This window comes from Engystomops pustulosus, chromosome 1 (genome assembly GCF_040894005.1).
Source record: "Engystomops pustulosus chromosome 1, aEngPut4.maternal, whole genome shotgun sequence".
Lineage (NCBI taxonomy): Eukaryota > Metazoa > Chordata > Amphibia > Anura > Leptodactylidae > Engystomops > Engystomops pustulosus.
Genome location: NC_092411.1, coordinates 187,033,589 through 187,050,971, shown reverse-complemented (window position 1 = coordinate 187,050,971; position 17,383 = coordinate 187,033,589). Strand labels below are relative to the sequence as shown.

Genomic DNA, 17,383 nt, shown 5'->3' with positions numbered 1-17,383 from the left:
CCACAATGAAAATTTGTGCAGGTGTTAAAAAAACATAGTCAAACAAAATTGTTGGAATGGTTAAGTGACATCATCCACAAATATTTTCTTTTTTGCCTTCAAAAATTAAGATTTTTTTTTACCTGAAATTTGAACATTTCATCTGCTCCTGCATTCATAATGTTGCAAATCTACAAAAAAAGTAGAATTAAAATAGTAAGAAAAGTTACACCATGATTACATTGAGAGCCATTGACCCCTTTACATCAATTTTTAAGGTGCAAAACCTTTTATTTTATTTCAAATGGTGCTTTTATTGACACCAGTAGCTTGTTACTATTTATCTGACCACACAGACTACAGCTCTACACTTAACTCTTCTAAAGTTCAAATCCTATTTAATATATTCTTTTTTTTTTGTAAGATTTGAGCTTAATAAAGGTCAAGTCAGTTCACAGTCTAAACTGTCAAAAAGCTTATTATGATGTATTTAGGATAGACAGGATATTTGAAGTTCATATGCAATAGAATACATGCAAAATACAAAGCTACATTTTTATTGATAGTGTTTTTATACAGAATAACCTTCAAGAAATTTACAATAAAATATAAAGGCTAAGTTATCTCTAGCTATGCAGGTACATTAGCAGAAACCTTCCCTGTGGGTAATGTATTATTGTGGTTACTTCAGTTTTGTGTCTTCAAAATGTCTCAAAGTTGTTGCAGCTGTCAATATGCACAAAAACTTTTTGCAAACCCATTCCACATTTCACTTTACAGTCAAATTTATTGTGAATCCAGAAATGGCCTAAATCAAACCACATATATGAATTGGGACACATACATTAATTACCAGTACTGTGTTTATCTTGAGTTTTTTATGTTTCGAAAGGTATAAACTGGCAAAAATGTCTTCTATTATTTACTGCAATTTCTATAATAAATTATTATAGTAAAACCACCCTTATTGCAATGTTTTGCATTGACCATCAGAAGAGAAGGAGACTTATCCATTTATAAAATATTTCATGATTATCATTTCTGTGTACATAATTCATTAAGGGAAAAATGTAAACAATGATTACACTGTAATGGAGTTCACAAGGAAAATCTCTGCATTATTATCAGTGGGCATACAGCTCTGCTATTGTACGATTATGACAGTTTTAATACCCTTCATTTGTATTGCCAAATTTTGACAGCCCTTGATCAGACAAAGACAGAGATATGGCGTAATCACATTTGCATAGCTCCTCTGCAGGCTACATACATGGTGGATGCTGTTAAAAAGTTAAAGCAAAGCAAACTACCATGTATAATATAAACTTACAAATCCACTCTCAGCAACATAAGTTGGGAGTCCACTTATCAAAGCCCAGTGATCAGCAGGAGGGTTTCTTGAAAAGAAAAAATATTTTATAAAACAATGCAACAATATATAACAAGGCTCATGAAATACTATGGGGCAGATTTATCAAGTGTCTGAAAGTCAGAATATTTCCAGTTGCCCATGGCAACCAATCACAGTTCAGCTTTCATTTTACCAGTGCTCATGAATATTTTAAAGAGGAGCTGTGATTGGTTGCCATGGGCAACTAGAAATATTCTGACTTTCAGACACTTGATAAATCTATATATATGTGTTTAACTTCAGAGCTGTCTAAAATCCATGAAAATCTGTGGTATCAGGTTTATTTCCTTCTATTGTAAGGATATGCCGGGGGATTCCCGTCGTGTCCTTCCAATGTTGGGCTGGGACAAAAATAAGTCTTAAAAAGTAGAGGAAGAATATTAAAGGACTAGCAGTAGGAGGACTAGCATTTGAGGATGACATACTTTTATATACACATAAGTCCCGGCACTGCTAGAGACCCTTCAAACGTTGCAACTATAAAGTTAATGTCAGTAAAAGTGTAGCCATGAGTATAGGCCCTGACCTCTTGCTGGTGAATACGCTCATAGATACCTTCCCTTTTGTCTGGCAGGAGAAAGCAACTAAATACCTTGGTGTTAACATCCCCTCTGACCTATCTAAAACTTACTTATTGAACTACCTCCCCTTCCTTTCTACCTTGAAAACAGACCTCGCAGCTTAGTTGCGCAAACGTCTCTCATGGTTGGGATGGGTAAACTGCATAAAAATGACAATATTACGCTGACTGTTGTACCGATTTCAGGCAATTCCCTTGCCACTCTCTAAAGCCTTCTTAACCCAAGTACAGAGACAGGCCATCAATTTCATGTGGTCTTTCCATCCACCTACAGTTGCCTAAACACACTGATCAGAAGGAAGGTCCGGGGGTGCTGAGCCTTCCAGAATTCAAGGGATGCCATATAGCGTCCACACTACCTAGAATTTTGGATTGGTGTCACCACAGTAAGGAGAAACTTTGGGTTTGATCAGAGGAAACCCTGTCCCCCTGCTCTCTCTACTCTCTCCCATGGTCTACTAACTACCTTCACCTGGAATATTATGCTGTGGCCCTAGGATGGCATCAAAAGTGAGGTAAGCTACTGTGTCAGTACACCAGTGTTTGTGTCAAGCAACCAAAAGCTGTGATGCCAGGACAATTCTTTTAGCGAAGCGGTTGTGACATCACTAGTGAAATTACTGTAAGGGACACTATCAGTTCACACATACACATACAAGCTGCTACTCAAATTCTGAACTTCCCTCCACATTTTAAATTTACAGATGCCCTGAGAATTCTCTGAAAGGCTTTGGATAAAGCTGTTTATGGATAGCATTCTTGTGTTACCAAAGTAACAGTCAGCAACCAACAAAGGCGTCCTGTTTACGTATCACATAAAAAAGAGGGGGGTGCTAATCACTTATTATTAATGTATGTGGAGACACACTTACGGAATAACTTTAATGTCTTCCTTTCCATGCAGGATGTAATCAATAACTTTGTAGAATACAATCTCCTAAAATACAAAACATTTACATTGTTAACCCCTCAATACCACACATTTTAACACAATTGTTTTGTAATGTCAAGCCATAACTTTTTAATTTTTCATTTATGCCTCTGGTTTGGGGGCTTATTTTTTTAATAGACAAGTTGTACTTTTTGGTGGTGTCTATTTAGGGTTCCTATAACTCAGTGACTTAACTGTTTCAAGAAAAGACTAAAAATAAAATACCAGAATTAGTTTTTTCATTTAAGTTTTTGTGTCATTTACTATATTGCATAATAAAATTTTACGTTTATGTTGTGGGTTCGATTCGAATGATACTGTACCTTATTTATATATACTTTTTGTATTGCTAGTGTTATACAAAAATTATAAATGAATAAAATATCATCAGTTTTTGTATCGTCATCTTAAAGTCCTCACTTTTTTATTTTTGAACCAGATGAGCTAATTGAGGGCTTTTTTGTGATTTTCATTGTCACCATTTTGAGTTATGTGTATTGATGAATGTTTATGAAGCTTTTTTGAGAGATGGTAACAAAACACTTTTAAACTATTGTTTGGAATATATTTTTGCATTGCTTACTAAGTTGCTTAAATAATAGGTTGTGTTTATAGATCTGGGTGTTATGAATGCAGCAATACCAAATACTGTATGTCAGGGCTTTATGTTTATATTTTCCCAACAAGGGACAAGAAGGTGGAATATTCTGATCGCTATGGTATTACAAAGTATTATGGCCTCTGGCAGGATCTAATATTGGGTTAACTCTGTCAGTCCTGGCAGCCATGGCAACACATCACCTCCCACTGAACATGGTGCTTGGGTTGGTGTGAGGGGATTGCCACTGGACAATTTAGGCACAGTAAATATTCACAATAACTGCAACAGTTCTTACAATCTACAGCAAGGATGAATTATTCAGTTCCAGGGTAAATCCATTAAAGAAAAACAAAAACTGAAAGTCCAATACAGCTCCGCCCTGAGAGTCCTCCATCTGCCAGGCGAATACACTGATTATATTTCCAGTCATGCTAAAACTAAGGAAGCTTGGTATGCCTGAAACGCGTCAGCATCCATGTTTTAAGAAGATCAAATAAAGTATTGAAATTTTAACTTCAGTGCTAGGACCCATTTTCCTTTTAAATACGGTACTTGGCGTATTATATTATAATAAGCATCTATATCATATATATATATAAAATATTCAGAATTTTTATGACACTTGCAGAAATAGTTTATGGTTTAATAGATAACGTACCCTTCCATCTGGTGTGCGAGGTCCAGAATATGGAGGAACCTCTCCCATCAAAACAGGCCACAGGTCAAAGAATTCCTAAAGTAAAATATTGTAAATTTAGTTACCACTAGTAATAGAATATAGTCTACTCTTTGCTTCAGTCTTTGTTCTGACAAGGTATTGTGGATGACCAAGCTACCATTGATAAATTTATATTATTTCTAATACTAAAATATATTACATGACTATACAGTACAATATTACTGGGAACCTCCCAGATTCTTCTCCGAGAATATGAGAATATGTTTTCAAAAGGAAAAGCAAATGGATTTCACAAGTCAAAAACTCTACAGAATTAAATTTTCAGAACTTTTATTTCATGGGAAAGTACAATATTTACTTGTATTCTACCACGTGAGGTGGCATATATGTAATAAAAAATTGAAAAACTTTCTGGTTGATAAAATACCTTTTCCTTTGTCATGTCCAAAAGACCAACTGAATATCTTTCACAGTTTAGATATGCTCTCACTGTATAGAAGGCCTTGTGGAATTGTCTTTCAATGTCTGTTAGCTCTTCAAATACTTTGTTTGCTGACCATAACAATACCTGGAATATACAGAAAAGTCTGCCTCATAAAACGGAATTACCTCACATTTGTAACGGAAACCCTCACCATGTGGGGGGAAAAATGTGGTTCTTTAAATGGAGTTCTTAAAGTATGTAATATCTTATCCTAAAGGGTATACATATATAACATAGGTAAGTTATTACAATTTTGGTGCACTTTAGTGAGGGGCTTTAGTGTACTGTTGGGGAACCTTCTAGCATGGATACACAAGAGGATCACTTTTGTAACCAGGCAAGGAAAGGTTTGCAATCTACAATAATCCTGGGGAACTTTCTGTTGTGGGCATGGATTATCCTTTTGAAAAAGTTCAGTTGGAACCTGTACTAAGAGAGGCCCCATGTGTAGCCACAGTATGTCCTGCATGCCTAACCCAAAGCTGTGACCCTCCAATCACTACTAAATGGACAGACTGGGGCAGTGTGCAACTCCACAGCAAAGGCAGAACTAAAGCATTTATTAGAAGGGCCCTCATACTCGAACAGCTTCAACATCTTCAGATCCCAAACAGAACCTAAATTTTTTGCTACAGACAGAATGATTCCAGTGTGTGCCTGTGCATGTATAGCCCCATGTATTCATAGTTTCCAACTCTTCCTAGGTCAGACAATCTGAATGGTGGGTTATTTTCCAAAACACAAATTCTGTTTCTCTCAGCCAACAATGGCTCATCAAGAGGTACACCAAGTAACCTCTGCGAGCCTTTGCAAGGGCTGCAGGGAAGCACGTGTGTTGCACTTTCGTAACGTGTTGGAGTTGCAAATTATCTGTTATTTCATAGACAAATAAATAAAGAAGCTTTTAATTCATCATATATGCTGGGACCCTTTCATGAGCTGGATCTATTCTTCATTCTTCTATTCTTCATTTTGTCTGATCAAACCACACCTGTAACTATTTCCACATCTGCCAGAGGAATAATTACACGCTGAGTTTTGTAATTACATCTGTCAATTTTTTCCCAATGAGATTAGACATAACAGATGGACAGATATGAGGTAGATAGATAGACAGATATAAAGATAGATATGTAGGACAGTGATAGAGTTCATTTAGTGTCTACATATAAAATGTTAGAGATAATTTACCTGTCCTCGTCTGGTTTCACAGCTATGTAGATAACTCAAGTGATAAATTTTCAAATTTAATGAGGCAAAATTTAAATACTTCAAAAATACCTGTAAGCAAATGAATATATAATAAATTAGTATCTCAGTATTGAAATCTACACACATTAAGCAGATTTATTATTCTGTTAATGACAGAATTCTGTCATAAATAGCCCTAAAACACTTCCAAAAACTTATTAAACTGTTTAAGACAGTACTATGTTGACCAAAGACTATGCAAATGCTTAGAATTTTGGCAATTTAGAAAAGTCAGAATTTAACATCCTAATATTGAAGTCATATGAGAGGGTTGAAATGCAGTTACAATAAGCAAAGGATAGATTTTCACAGAAGTGAATAATTGAAAGGAAGCTCCAGTACACTGTTGGGTGATCTCTAGCCTGAATACAATATATAAAGCCTATAAAGGTAGATTGGGAGGTAGGTGCATCTATTGGACGTGAGGATAGCCCTTTTAAGTGCTAATCCTTACGTCCCCGCAATCTTTTTAAGAGCTTTATTTCCCTAATATGCAGATTTTCTAAAGAGGCTAATGAGGTGTGGAGTAGCCGGAGCTGAGGCTACACAGCGGCTACTCCAAAGTTTTAAAAAGATTGTGAGAACATGAGGATTAGCCCTTAAAAGGACTACCCTCACGTCCTATAGATGCACCTACCACCCGATCTACATTTACACCGAGGAAATGGTTGGAGACACTGCTTAGGCAATCACTGGCTGTAGTAGTACAGAACTACTGTTCCCAGCATATCTCTAAGCATATTCCTGTATTGGGAAATTCCAGTGATTGGTCATGTGCTTCCTCAGACAAAAGAGGGCACTGGTGGTTATGGTCTCTCATGAAGAGGATTCTATCAGCAGCAAGTGATTTAAAGACATGGAAAGTTTAGGATTATCTTTATGTCCTTACGTGATGACTCAAAGACTCAAAGTCCTTTGTATTTTACCTCTCATAGTATAAGTACATTCTTACTACTAATGATGCAGATCTAAAAGAAGATATTCATCAACTTTATTCTTGACCATTAACTTTATTAATAAATTGGCCTCAATTAATTAATTGGTAAAAATGATTAGGCTTACAATAAGTCATCTGTCAAGATAAGTCAGTTATATAGCGTTAAATGCATAGACAGACAAGTTGACCCAGATATCAGTTAGTGTGTAAGTGTGACTTGCATAAACAAGTGCAAGTAGACAACCAGACAGCTATATCAGAGGAAATTGGAGCAGCTAAAAGTGTGGGTACAGACATGTTTCTTTCAGTGCCAAGACAGATGTGAGTGAGGAAAGAGGTTTTTAAGGGGTTTTATTCATTTCAAGGAGATTTTCAGGCTTGCTTTCCTAATCCAATAAAAACGCTGGCCTTTCTCTAGCTTGCAGACCCGACATCACTAGAATAATGCTATGGGGTACTGATAAACACATTAAAGACTGTACCTGGGTAAAAAGAGAGACCAAAAGTACAATGAATTTCAGCAAAAACATACTTACATCTTCATCATTTTTTGTAAAGAAGGGTCCATCGGTTTTGTTGACTGCCATGATAACCGCTACTACATCTTTTCCATTCATGATCGGTGTAGCAAGTATATTCTTTGTGTCATATTCTGTAAGTTCATCTGCAAATTTGCTGTATGATGTACTCTATGTGGATATTAAATACAAAATATTTTAGTAACTCAATGTCACATCAGATCTACCCAGTTTAGAAATAAAGAGAAGTGAAAGCAAGACATTGATACAATAGATTAGTGAGAATGAGATGTATGTATCTATCAATTGGGCCCAACCCAAGTTCAGGGGTTATGCCCTAATACATGTCTACATATTTCCTTTTTTGCATCCTTTAGTGCAGAGAAGGGTGACATGATTCACATGTTAGACACAGAAAGAAGAAAGTTGATGTGTAAATTGGACAAAACAATATTTTATTAATATAAATCCATAACACTTAAAAACACTTAAAACCATCAAAGCTCAAGTTAAATACATGATTCAAACTCAGAGTACAATTCATAAATATCGACTACAGACAATGTAACCATTTAGCCCCAAAGAAAAACAAAGGGTAATATAATGTATAATAGTTCTATCAAGGTACAGATTACATATAAAGGAGCAAAGAATAAATGAAGGTAGAATGTGCATAAGTGAAAAGAATATACACTTGTACAACAAAAGGCATAGAGTTACATTACCCGGTAATTCAAAATAGCAGTCAATCTGAGATGAAGTGGAGAGACCCCACGCGTATCGCCTGATAAACAGGCTTCCTCAGAGTCGTGGACAGACAGGAGGTCATGACAGGGAGCACGGGATCAGACTCGGGGACATAGCGAAAGGTCAGGACGGCGCAGCAAGGGATGAAGGTCAGGAACATTGCACGAGGTCACAATGGGAATCAACGGGAATCCGGCGGGGTTAGCAGGAAGAGGCCGGCTATTTATAACATCAAGGGAGGACAAGCGGTGGACCACGGGAGACATCGCTGGAACACGGTCAAGTAAGTCATCCTGCCACGGTCGTGGTGGGGAACAAAGAGGTGTATTGATGCGCCTGCGACCGATCACTCCTCAGCTATCAGCCTCCACCATTGTGTTCCTATACAACTCCTCCCTCCCATAGTGATGTAAGCACACCATGCTGTGAGAACTGTTCCTGTGAGTGATGAAGCAGGATGGAGGAGCTGTACAGGAGCACACCGGTGGGGGCTGAGAGCTGAGAAGTTTGTACCACAGACAAGTCACATGTTTTTGATATGCATCCAAATTAAAGCCAAACCCTGGGAATTAGCAGGCAGGGTGTAAGGTAAGTTAAATCACATAATTAAATTTTAATGTGTAAGAGATCTTTATCTAGGGCTTAAACAGCTCTGCAGTTGTAAGGCGACTTCTGAATTAACCCTTTTAGCCAAAAATTGCTCCCGGTATTGGGATGAGAGCAGAAACCAAGATACACCAGTCTCTTAAAATGCAGACTCACAATCTTTATTAGTGCGTAGCCACATATATAAAACACAGAAAATCATCTGCATAGGGGCGTGATAAAATAGTGCAATGCTATAGGCCATATTGAATATACCAGAACATCCCCTTTAAGACATTCTTCCAAAATGTCGATGAACTATGTACCATTTCTTCCAGAAGCCTTGTTCTCATATAAACAAAATGTTTAGATTAATTATCCTGGTGTTAGCTTTGTGTAAGTCACAACATGGCCTTCAAGCAGAGATGTTGCAGAGAGGAGCGAGGACACAGTAATTTCTAAATAGTCCACACAAAATGAGGTTTGAATCATGACATGACTGGACAGTGGTCAGCATAACCCACCCCCCCACCCCCCCTGCCAAGACAAAAATGGCATCCGTTTAGACCATCCGTTTAGATGGCGTCTGTAGAGGAATATATCTGTCATTTTCTATATTATATAGAAGTTAGATTATTTCCACAATTAATACTGCAAAAACAAACCGTCATCTGGCTTTGTAAATAGAAAAATAGAGATATAACACCTGCGAAAGGCGCCAACCCTGGATGTATAGCTTTTAAATTATGTTGTTGAGCCTGACTGAGACAATGGGGGTCATTTACTAAGGGCCCGATTCGCGTTTTCCCGACTTGTTACCCGAATATTTCCGATTTGCGGCGATTTTCCCTGTATTGCCCCATGTTTTTGGTGCACGCGATCGGATTGTGGCGCATCGGCGCCGGCATGCACGCGACGGAAATTGGAAAAACGAAAACCCGACGGATTCGGAAAAACCGCCGCATTTAAAAAAAAAATAAAGTCGCTCGGCACGCATTTACCTGCACTCAGCCCGCCTCGGTGTACTCCAGTGCGTTCCGATGCTCTTCGGACGTCGGAGGAACTGCCTTAGTGAATCGCCGGAAGACCCGAATCCACCGCAGAGAACGCGCCGCTGGATCGCGAATGGGCCTGGTAAGCAAATCTGCCCCAGTGCACATGGGTGTTTTAATGGGCATAATGTCATAATGGGCAGCCATTGGTTGCTTTGACAGCTGTGAAACCTCCCAGAGCTCCCATAGCGGTCAAAACAGTTTCCCTGCTTCACCTAAAATAAGGTGGGGAGTATAAAACACAAAAATTGAGAATGGTCAAAGTTGAAGTAGCTTCTTACTTTTTAATTTATTACGTTAAAGAGACCTAGAAAAATGGAGCCACACTACTATAGCATCTAATATGAATTCATTTTTATTAAACACAAAGTATAAAAACACAAAGTGACAGGTTTTAAAAATCAAGTTCAAGACAATGAAACAACAGACTAGCTGATACAGAATAGCATACAGTAATAAATAATTAGGAAACTTGAAGCATGCACATTGGAATTGAAAATAAAGTATACAACGCATCAGTGAGTACCGCACCGTTTACTCTTATTACTATGTAGCAGAATCATGGCAGCTGTCAAGGCAACTGATCGGCACCCTCAATGACATCACTGGGGGTGCCGATAACCAACCAAGATGATGGCGCCCATTTGCAGCTCTGACTAAGTGCTGTGGTCGGGTTTGTCCGTGGCCACCAGACAGAAATAGGATTGCACCCCAAGGCTCTTCAAAATGTGTAGCAAATCACATAACACACATTTAAAAGCATTTAGAAATATAATAACATTTAAAAAACACACAGTGACCAGGTATTGGTCATCTGTGAACTACCCACTGTCCAGTCACTAAGTGGTGATAATGACCCTCCTGATTAAGTGTGTCTCAGAAGTATTTCACATAAATGAAGTACATACAGGAAGAGTAATTTGCACCGCAATCCTCACCAATGTAAATAAGTAAGACTGAGCACCACAACTACATCTTAAACGGCCAAAGTAACAAGATGTGCCAAAGTACCCAATGTCCGTGTTACCGTCAAGTATCCAAGTCAGGGTTTGTCTGTGGGACTTAGCTTAACTGCCTTGATTGGTGCTTAGCAGTTAGTGGAAGGTGTCAGCTGTATAATACTGCTGACATCTAGTGTGTGTGGAGAGGGCTTGGTTCATGAGACATCTCCATACACCCTTCGTTTTAAGTTGATTGGGTGTGCGGGGGTTAAGATACCAATATAAGTACCAGTAAGATAACCACAGAAGTGCATGCAATTCTTTCCCCTGATACACACTGCCATGAACCTAAATATCTTGGGTGGGATCCAGATCTACCGCATGGATCCCCCCATAGTGTACGGGAGAGAATGGGGGTCATTGGCTGCTTGTTCTGACTTCACAATCTCATTGTGCCATTTCCAGAAGACATGGGTCTAAAATGCCCTCTTACCTGCTGCTACCCCCTTTTCTGTGGCCCCCTCCTGGGAACATTATAATACCCTTTTCTATAGCCCATACACGCCTATAATGTCTCCTTGTTTTTGGCCTTTTCACTGTGAGGAGAAAAATACATTGTACATACCGTATATATTCAAGAAAGGCACCCAATGTTATAAAAAAAAAGCTGGGAAAACGTATTTATTAGAGAATGAGCCTAGGGTGGAAAATGCAGCCACTACTTTTTAATGAAATGTATAGCAGCCTTTCCTCACTAATAAAATGTCCACAGCAGATCCCACCTTTAAAGAAATATCCACATCAAGTCTTTATAACTATTTCTGTCACCACAACCTATTGGAGCAGCTCACAAGGATTCCATCCCAGCCCTTTATCTAGTTAATTCATACATTAATCATTCTAAAATCTGTGCTGGGCGTAGAGAGAGAGAATGTGATGTCACTCCGGTTACCCCTCCCTTTCTTCCCCTGAGCATGTTTGTATGTATTGTAAAGTAAATTATTTCTAGTGCTTGTGTAAGAGACACAGACACAAGTATCTGATTGCTATACACATGTGAAAGGCACAGACATCTGCTACACAAGTACCTGACATGTTCTGCTATACATATGTGAGAGACACAGACATCTGCTACACAAGTACCTGACATGTTCTGCTATACACATGTGTGAGACACAGACATCAGCTACACAAGTACCTGACATGTTCTGCTATACACATGTGTGAGACACAGACATCAGCTACACAAGTACCTGACATGTTCTGCTATACACATGCAGGGCAGCCATCAGGAAATTCGGGGCCCCATACAGCAAAAGTGTCTGGGCCCCAACACACCCCAAAACCGAACAAGCCTCCTGCCCCCCGCAGTGACCTTTCACAAACAGGGTTTGAGGCCTGTTGCTACGACAAGGCACACTCTTCTGGTAGATTGCCAATAGGAGTCATACTATTGAACGTCACGTGCAATTTTTCACATTTTCATAAAAAAAGCTAAATCCTGCTATTGAGGGACCTGCTCAGGTTTCAAGTCACTTTGAGAGGCCCCATAAATTACTCCATTATAGAAACTACACCCCTCAACGTACGTAAAACAACTTTTATGAAGTTTGTTAACCCTTTAATTGGTTTACAGGGGTTAAAACAAAATCGGATGCAATTTCGAAATTACATTTTATTTGGCTAAATTAATGTGTTTTTCATAAAATGTACAAATTCTCAGTGGATAAAATTCCAAAACGCTCCTCAAAATTTGATCCCCCATCTCTCCCGCGTATAACAATACCCCATATGTGGTGGTAACCTGCTGTATGGGCACACGCCAGGGCATTGAGGGGGAGCTGCGCCATTCAGAGCAGATTATGCATTGTCACTTTTTATTGGCTATACAATCTTTATTTTTTTGGCAATTTGGACATTTAAGGGCTTATTTTTTGCGACATGAGATGCACTCTACAAATACTTCATTTAAGTGGGTCTATAGCTTTTCGATGAGATTTTATTAACTCTTTAATGTATGGAGGAAAAGAAAATTGTCAATTTGGGGTTTCTTTTTTTTGTATATTTTGGGGGTCGTACACCATACACTAAAAATACTATAATATTTTCATTCTATAGATCACTACGATTACGGTGATACCTCATTTATATAGTTTTTCATTTATTTTTACAATTTTACTGGAGAAAAACTAATACAGAGGAAATCTTATTTGTAACCTTAATATTTTTTGGTTGACAGAGCTAGTTTAGGGCTTATTTTTTACGTGTTGAGTTGTTCTTTCAATTGGTACCATTTTGGGGCACATAACTTTTTTTGTTCACTTTTTAGAACATTTTTGTAAAGGGATTTTATGAAAATTTATATTTTTGGCGAGTTTTTCGGGTTTTGTTTTTACGGCGTTCACCGTACGGGTCCAATAATGTTTCTGACTTATTGTACAGATTGTTACGGACGCGGTGATACCAAATATGTGGGGGGTTTTGGTGATTTTCAGGTATTTTTACTTTATTAGATGTGTATAGGGAATGTTTGTGTTTAGGGGACTTTAACTCTATTTAATTAATTATTTTTATTAAAAATTGTGTTTATTCAGTGTTTTTAACTTTTTTTTCTTTACTTTTACAGGTTAGCTTGAACAAGTGATCCACTGATCACTTGTTCAAGCTATTCTTCACCTAATACAGTGTAATACAGATGTATTACACTGTATTATGTGAAACACTGAGCATGCTGCGCATGCTCAGTGTGTCACAGCCGGGTCCTGCCAGGAGGCACGGACCCGGCACCCGGAAGAAGATCGCGCAGCCCCGGGCACCGGCAGTCCCGGGGCTGCGATCAGAGCAGCGGGACCCCCCCGGTAAGCGCCGCGGGGGGGTCCGAATCCTGTTAAATGCCCCTAGCACGCCGCGGTCAGCGCGACCGCGGCGTGTTAGGGGTTAACACCCGCGATCGGAGAAATCTCCGATCGCGGGTGTTAGAGGAGGGTGTCGGCTATAATATATAGCCGACACCCGCAGCTTCTGGCCCCGGCTCCATTCAGGAGCCGGGGCCAGAAGTTTGACGTACTATTACCGCATATTACCCCACCGGCCGGGCCCCATAGGGCCCCTTAGAGTCTGGGCCCCATAGGGCAGTACCAGTTGTACTGCCCTATCGGCGGCCCTGTACACATGTGTGAGACACAGACATCAGCTACACAAGTACCTAATATGTTCTACTATAGACATGTGTGTGACAGACATCAGCTACACAAGTGCCTGACATGTTCTGCTATACACATGTGTGAGACGCAGACATCAGCTACACAAGTACCTGATATGTTCTGCTATACACATGTGTGAGACACAGATATCAGCTACCCAAGTACCTGACATGTTCTGCTATACACATGTGTGAGACACAGACATCTGCTACACAAGTACCGGACATGTTCTACTATACACATGTGTGAGACACAGACATCAGCTACTCAAGTACCTGACATGTTCTGCTATACACATGTGTGAGACACAGACATCAGCTACTCAAGTACCTGACATGTTTTGCTATACACATGTGTGAGACACAGACATCAGCTACACGAGAACATGACATGTTCTGCTATACACATGTGTGAGACATAGACATCAGATACACAAGTACCTGACATGTTCTGCTATACACATGTGAGAGCACAGACATCGGCTACACAAGTACTGGACATGTTCTGCTATACACATGTGAGAGACCCAGACATCAGCTACACAAGTTACCTGCTCATAACGTCATTATACAGCTGTCAGTTAAGCACTGGGGGTGCGACTTTGCCTGACACACATAATTAAGCCGAACAGCTGCATATAAAAATGGCTCATTGGACCCATCTCAGGTCATTTGCATACAGCTTTAGGACCTGATTGTTTAAGTTTACAGGCATATATTTAGTCTTCGGGGGGGGGGATTAATTTGCCTGGCAGCTTCTCTTTAATGAAATATCCACATCAGAGACCCAGAGCCACTTTAATGAAATGTCCAGCAGCAGCCTCCCCTCATTAATAAAATGTCCACAGCAGATCTCCATTTAATGAAATACCCACAGCAAGGCCCCTTTAATGAAATGTCCACAAAAGAGTCTGCCTTTAATGAAATGCCCACTACAGACCTCCCTTTAATGAAATTCCCACTGCAGAGCCCCCATTAATGAAAGGTACAGAGTCCCCTTAAAAAAGAAAACTCTATATGCAGCTCCGTCTTCTTCTCAGGCAGTTTCATGGGGATCCAGCATCCGACCTGACACACTTACGAATGGAGGATGTGTAGCATTACATGCATATTGTGCAGAACATATGTATATAACAGTGCACATCTTTCACAATACACAGCAGAGCCAGCAACTCAGATAAGAAATGTCGGACGAGAGGTAAGGAGCAGCAGAACAATGGGACTAGGGATCTCTCATCTCTAATTCCTATTGTTTCCTCCTCCTATGTGCTCAGCAGCTACTGGGACAGATCTGTCTAAGTGTATAAATGTATACAAGCAGTCCCCGGGTTACATACAAGATAGGGTCTGTAGGTTTGTTCTTAAGTTGAATTTGTATGTAAGTCGAAACTGTATATTTTATCATTGTAATCCCAGCCATAACTTTTTTGGTCTCTGTGACAATTGGTATTTAAAAATGTTGGGTTGTCATAAGAACCAGGATTAATAATAAAGCTTCATTACAGACACCTGTGATAACTGTTACAGCTGATTATTGTAGTCTAGGACTAAAGTACAATAAATTATCAATATCCAGTGGTCCGTTTGTAACTAGGGGTCATATGTAAGTCGAGTGTTCTTAAGTAGGGGACCGCCTGTACATCGGTGCAGAAGTGTGTGCACATCAGTGCATAAATGTGAGCACATAACTGTATAAATATGTGTATGTATGTAAAAGTATAATTGCATTAGTATACAAATATGTATATTGTCTGAGGGTGTAGGAGCACCATTCAGAAGTCTGCTATGTGGCCCTGCCTCTTCTAGTTAAGCCCCTACCTAGGGCTTAATTAATATGCATACAAAACAAAAATTGTGCAGTTATTTGGATAGAACGAATTATTTAGATTTGTATTAAAAGAATATAGGACCTCTATCAGAGCTGTATCAAGCATTTATGTTCTAAATAAGTATTGTCATATTGTTATCAAATTCTGGAAATACAAAACGACTCCATGGATCTTGACGAATCTGTTTTAAATATTATTCACCCTTTTCAAAACATATATTGATATCTGAAATTCATATCCCTAAGAAATATTCATAGAAAGCAGGACCAATCTTCCTCATCCAGTAGCCCCAAGAGGAAAACCTCAGGTGTGAATGATATAGGTGTTTCAATCAACTCTATAAGAAGGTCCACAACCTATGTCAAGAATGTTGCTATGTATTGGTAGGACCAACTAAGATGAACATAATTGGCCTCTGGAGCCTGACATTGGTGAGGGCAAATTCTGGAGGTGATCATTTAATTCTACTGTATACAGAATGGAATAATTTCTAATAATATTTACTGGGCACCAAAACATATTGAACTGATTTTACAATCTCATGATAGCAAATAAGTAGTAACATTGTATATTAAAATAGCTATCATAAGCAGCTTTTGACATACCTCACCAACATTCTTGATATTTACAGTCTTTTTCGTGTGAGCCACATGTCCGACAATGCCAATATCCAAAGGAAACACAATTTCACTGTCAGGTGGTACAAGACAATCCTCCAATTTACTATCCTGCTGGATGTTGAAAAGTCTTGTAGCTAACTCAGGAGTACCATTTCTTTGCCTGTACATGAAGAGACTACATCGATCTGCATGAATAAGACAGCTGATCCTTCGAAGTGTCTTAAATACAACTTTTTCCATGTTTATACTTTCTTGCATGTCTTTAATAAGCTCAAAGAGGATTTCACTTTCTTCAACCTGAACAAGCTCACGAAAAGTAGCAAAATCAACCGCTAGTTCTTTGCGACCAAAGGCAGTAGTGATTGTCTCTGGCTTCAGTTTCTTCTTGAAGTATTTTTCTGTAAATCCCGGATTGTTGTCCAGAAATGATGCTACGTCCTCCTTTTTAAGACTCATTTTGGGAGAATTTGGAGAATATAAATTAAGCTTGAAAAATATGTATCAAATATTCAGGTTTATGTCATGAGATCCAGGCTGGTGCTGTGTTAGTAACATGAGAATGTGTCAAGTGTGTATTAATCTCACTGTGATCCGCAAAGCATATCCTTAATAATGCTGAAGGTGAGTCCTTAGGAGGACAGATCTGCTCAAGTCAGCCAGATCAGGTGACTCACCCTACAGCTATCAATCATCTATTATATTCAATATTCCTTCTGCCTAGTTCTGATCCAACATTCAAACCAACAAATACAGAATAGTATGTAATTCTTTTCACGGTTTGTTGTGGTTTCAACAATGAATACTACACTATGCATACAGTTCATTAGATTTGCCTGTGCTATGCATCTTAAAGAAAGCTACTTAGGATTTAATTAAACAGACACTCAGATGGTATTATCTGCAGGTGACATGTGACTATCCTATTATTTCCATTCACTAATGTAAATATAATATAATGTATGTATTCATTTACCATTTAATATGCATTTTACACAACATAATTTACTAAAGAAAACAAAGAGTGCAGGTCTGCTAT

The 17,383-nt window shown here is 38.8% G+C and overlaps 1 protein-coding gene across 1 annotated transcript in view; it reads right to left on the bottom strand.

Annotated features, from left to right (window-relative positions):
- Positions 1–16,937, bottom strand: part of PDE6B (phosphodiesterase 6B) — a 41,054-nt gene extending 24,117 nt beyond the window's left edge. The window contains exons 1-8 of the mRNA XM_072115529.1: positions 16,333–16,937; positions 7,390–7,542; positions 5,857–5,946; positions 4,609–4,749; positions 4,161–4,235; positions 2,843–2,907; positions 1,310–1,376; positions 123–170 (exon numbers count right to left, since the gene is read on the bottom strand). Of these exons, the coding sequence (XP_071971630.1) occupies positions 123–170; positions 1,310–1,376; positions 2,843–2,907; positions 4,161–4,235; positions 4,609–4,749; positions 5,857–5,946; positions 7,390–7,542; positions 16,333–16,803 (1,110 nt within the window). The 5' untranslated portion in view covers positions 16,804–16,937. The remainder of the gene's footprint in view (positions 1–122; positions 171–1,309; positions 1,377–2,842; positions 2,908–4,160; positions 4,236–4,608; positions 4,750–5,856; positions 5,947–7,389; positions 7,543–16,332) is intronic.
- Between the last annotated feature and the right edge of the window lie 446 nt (positions 16,938–17,383).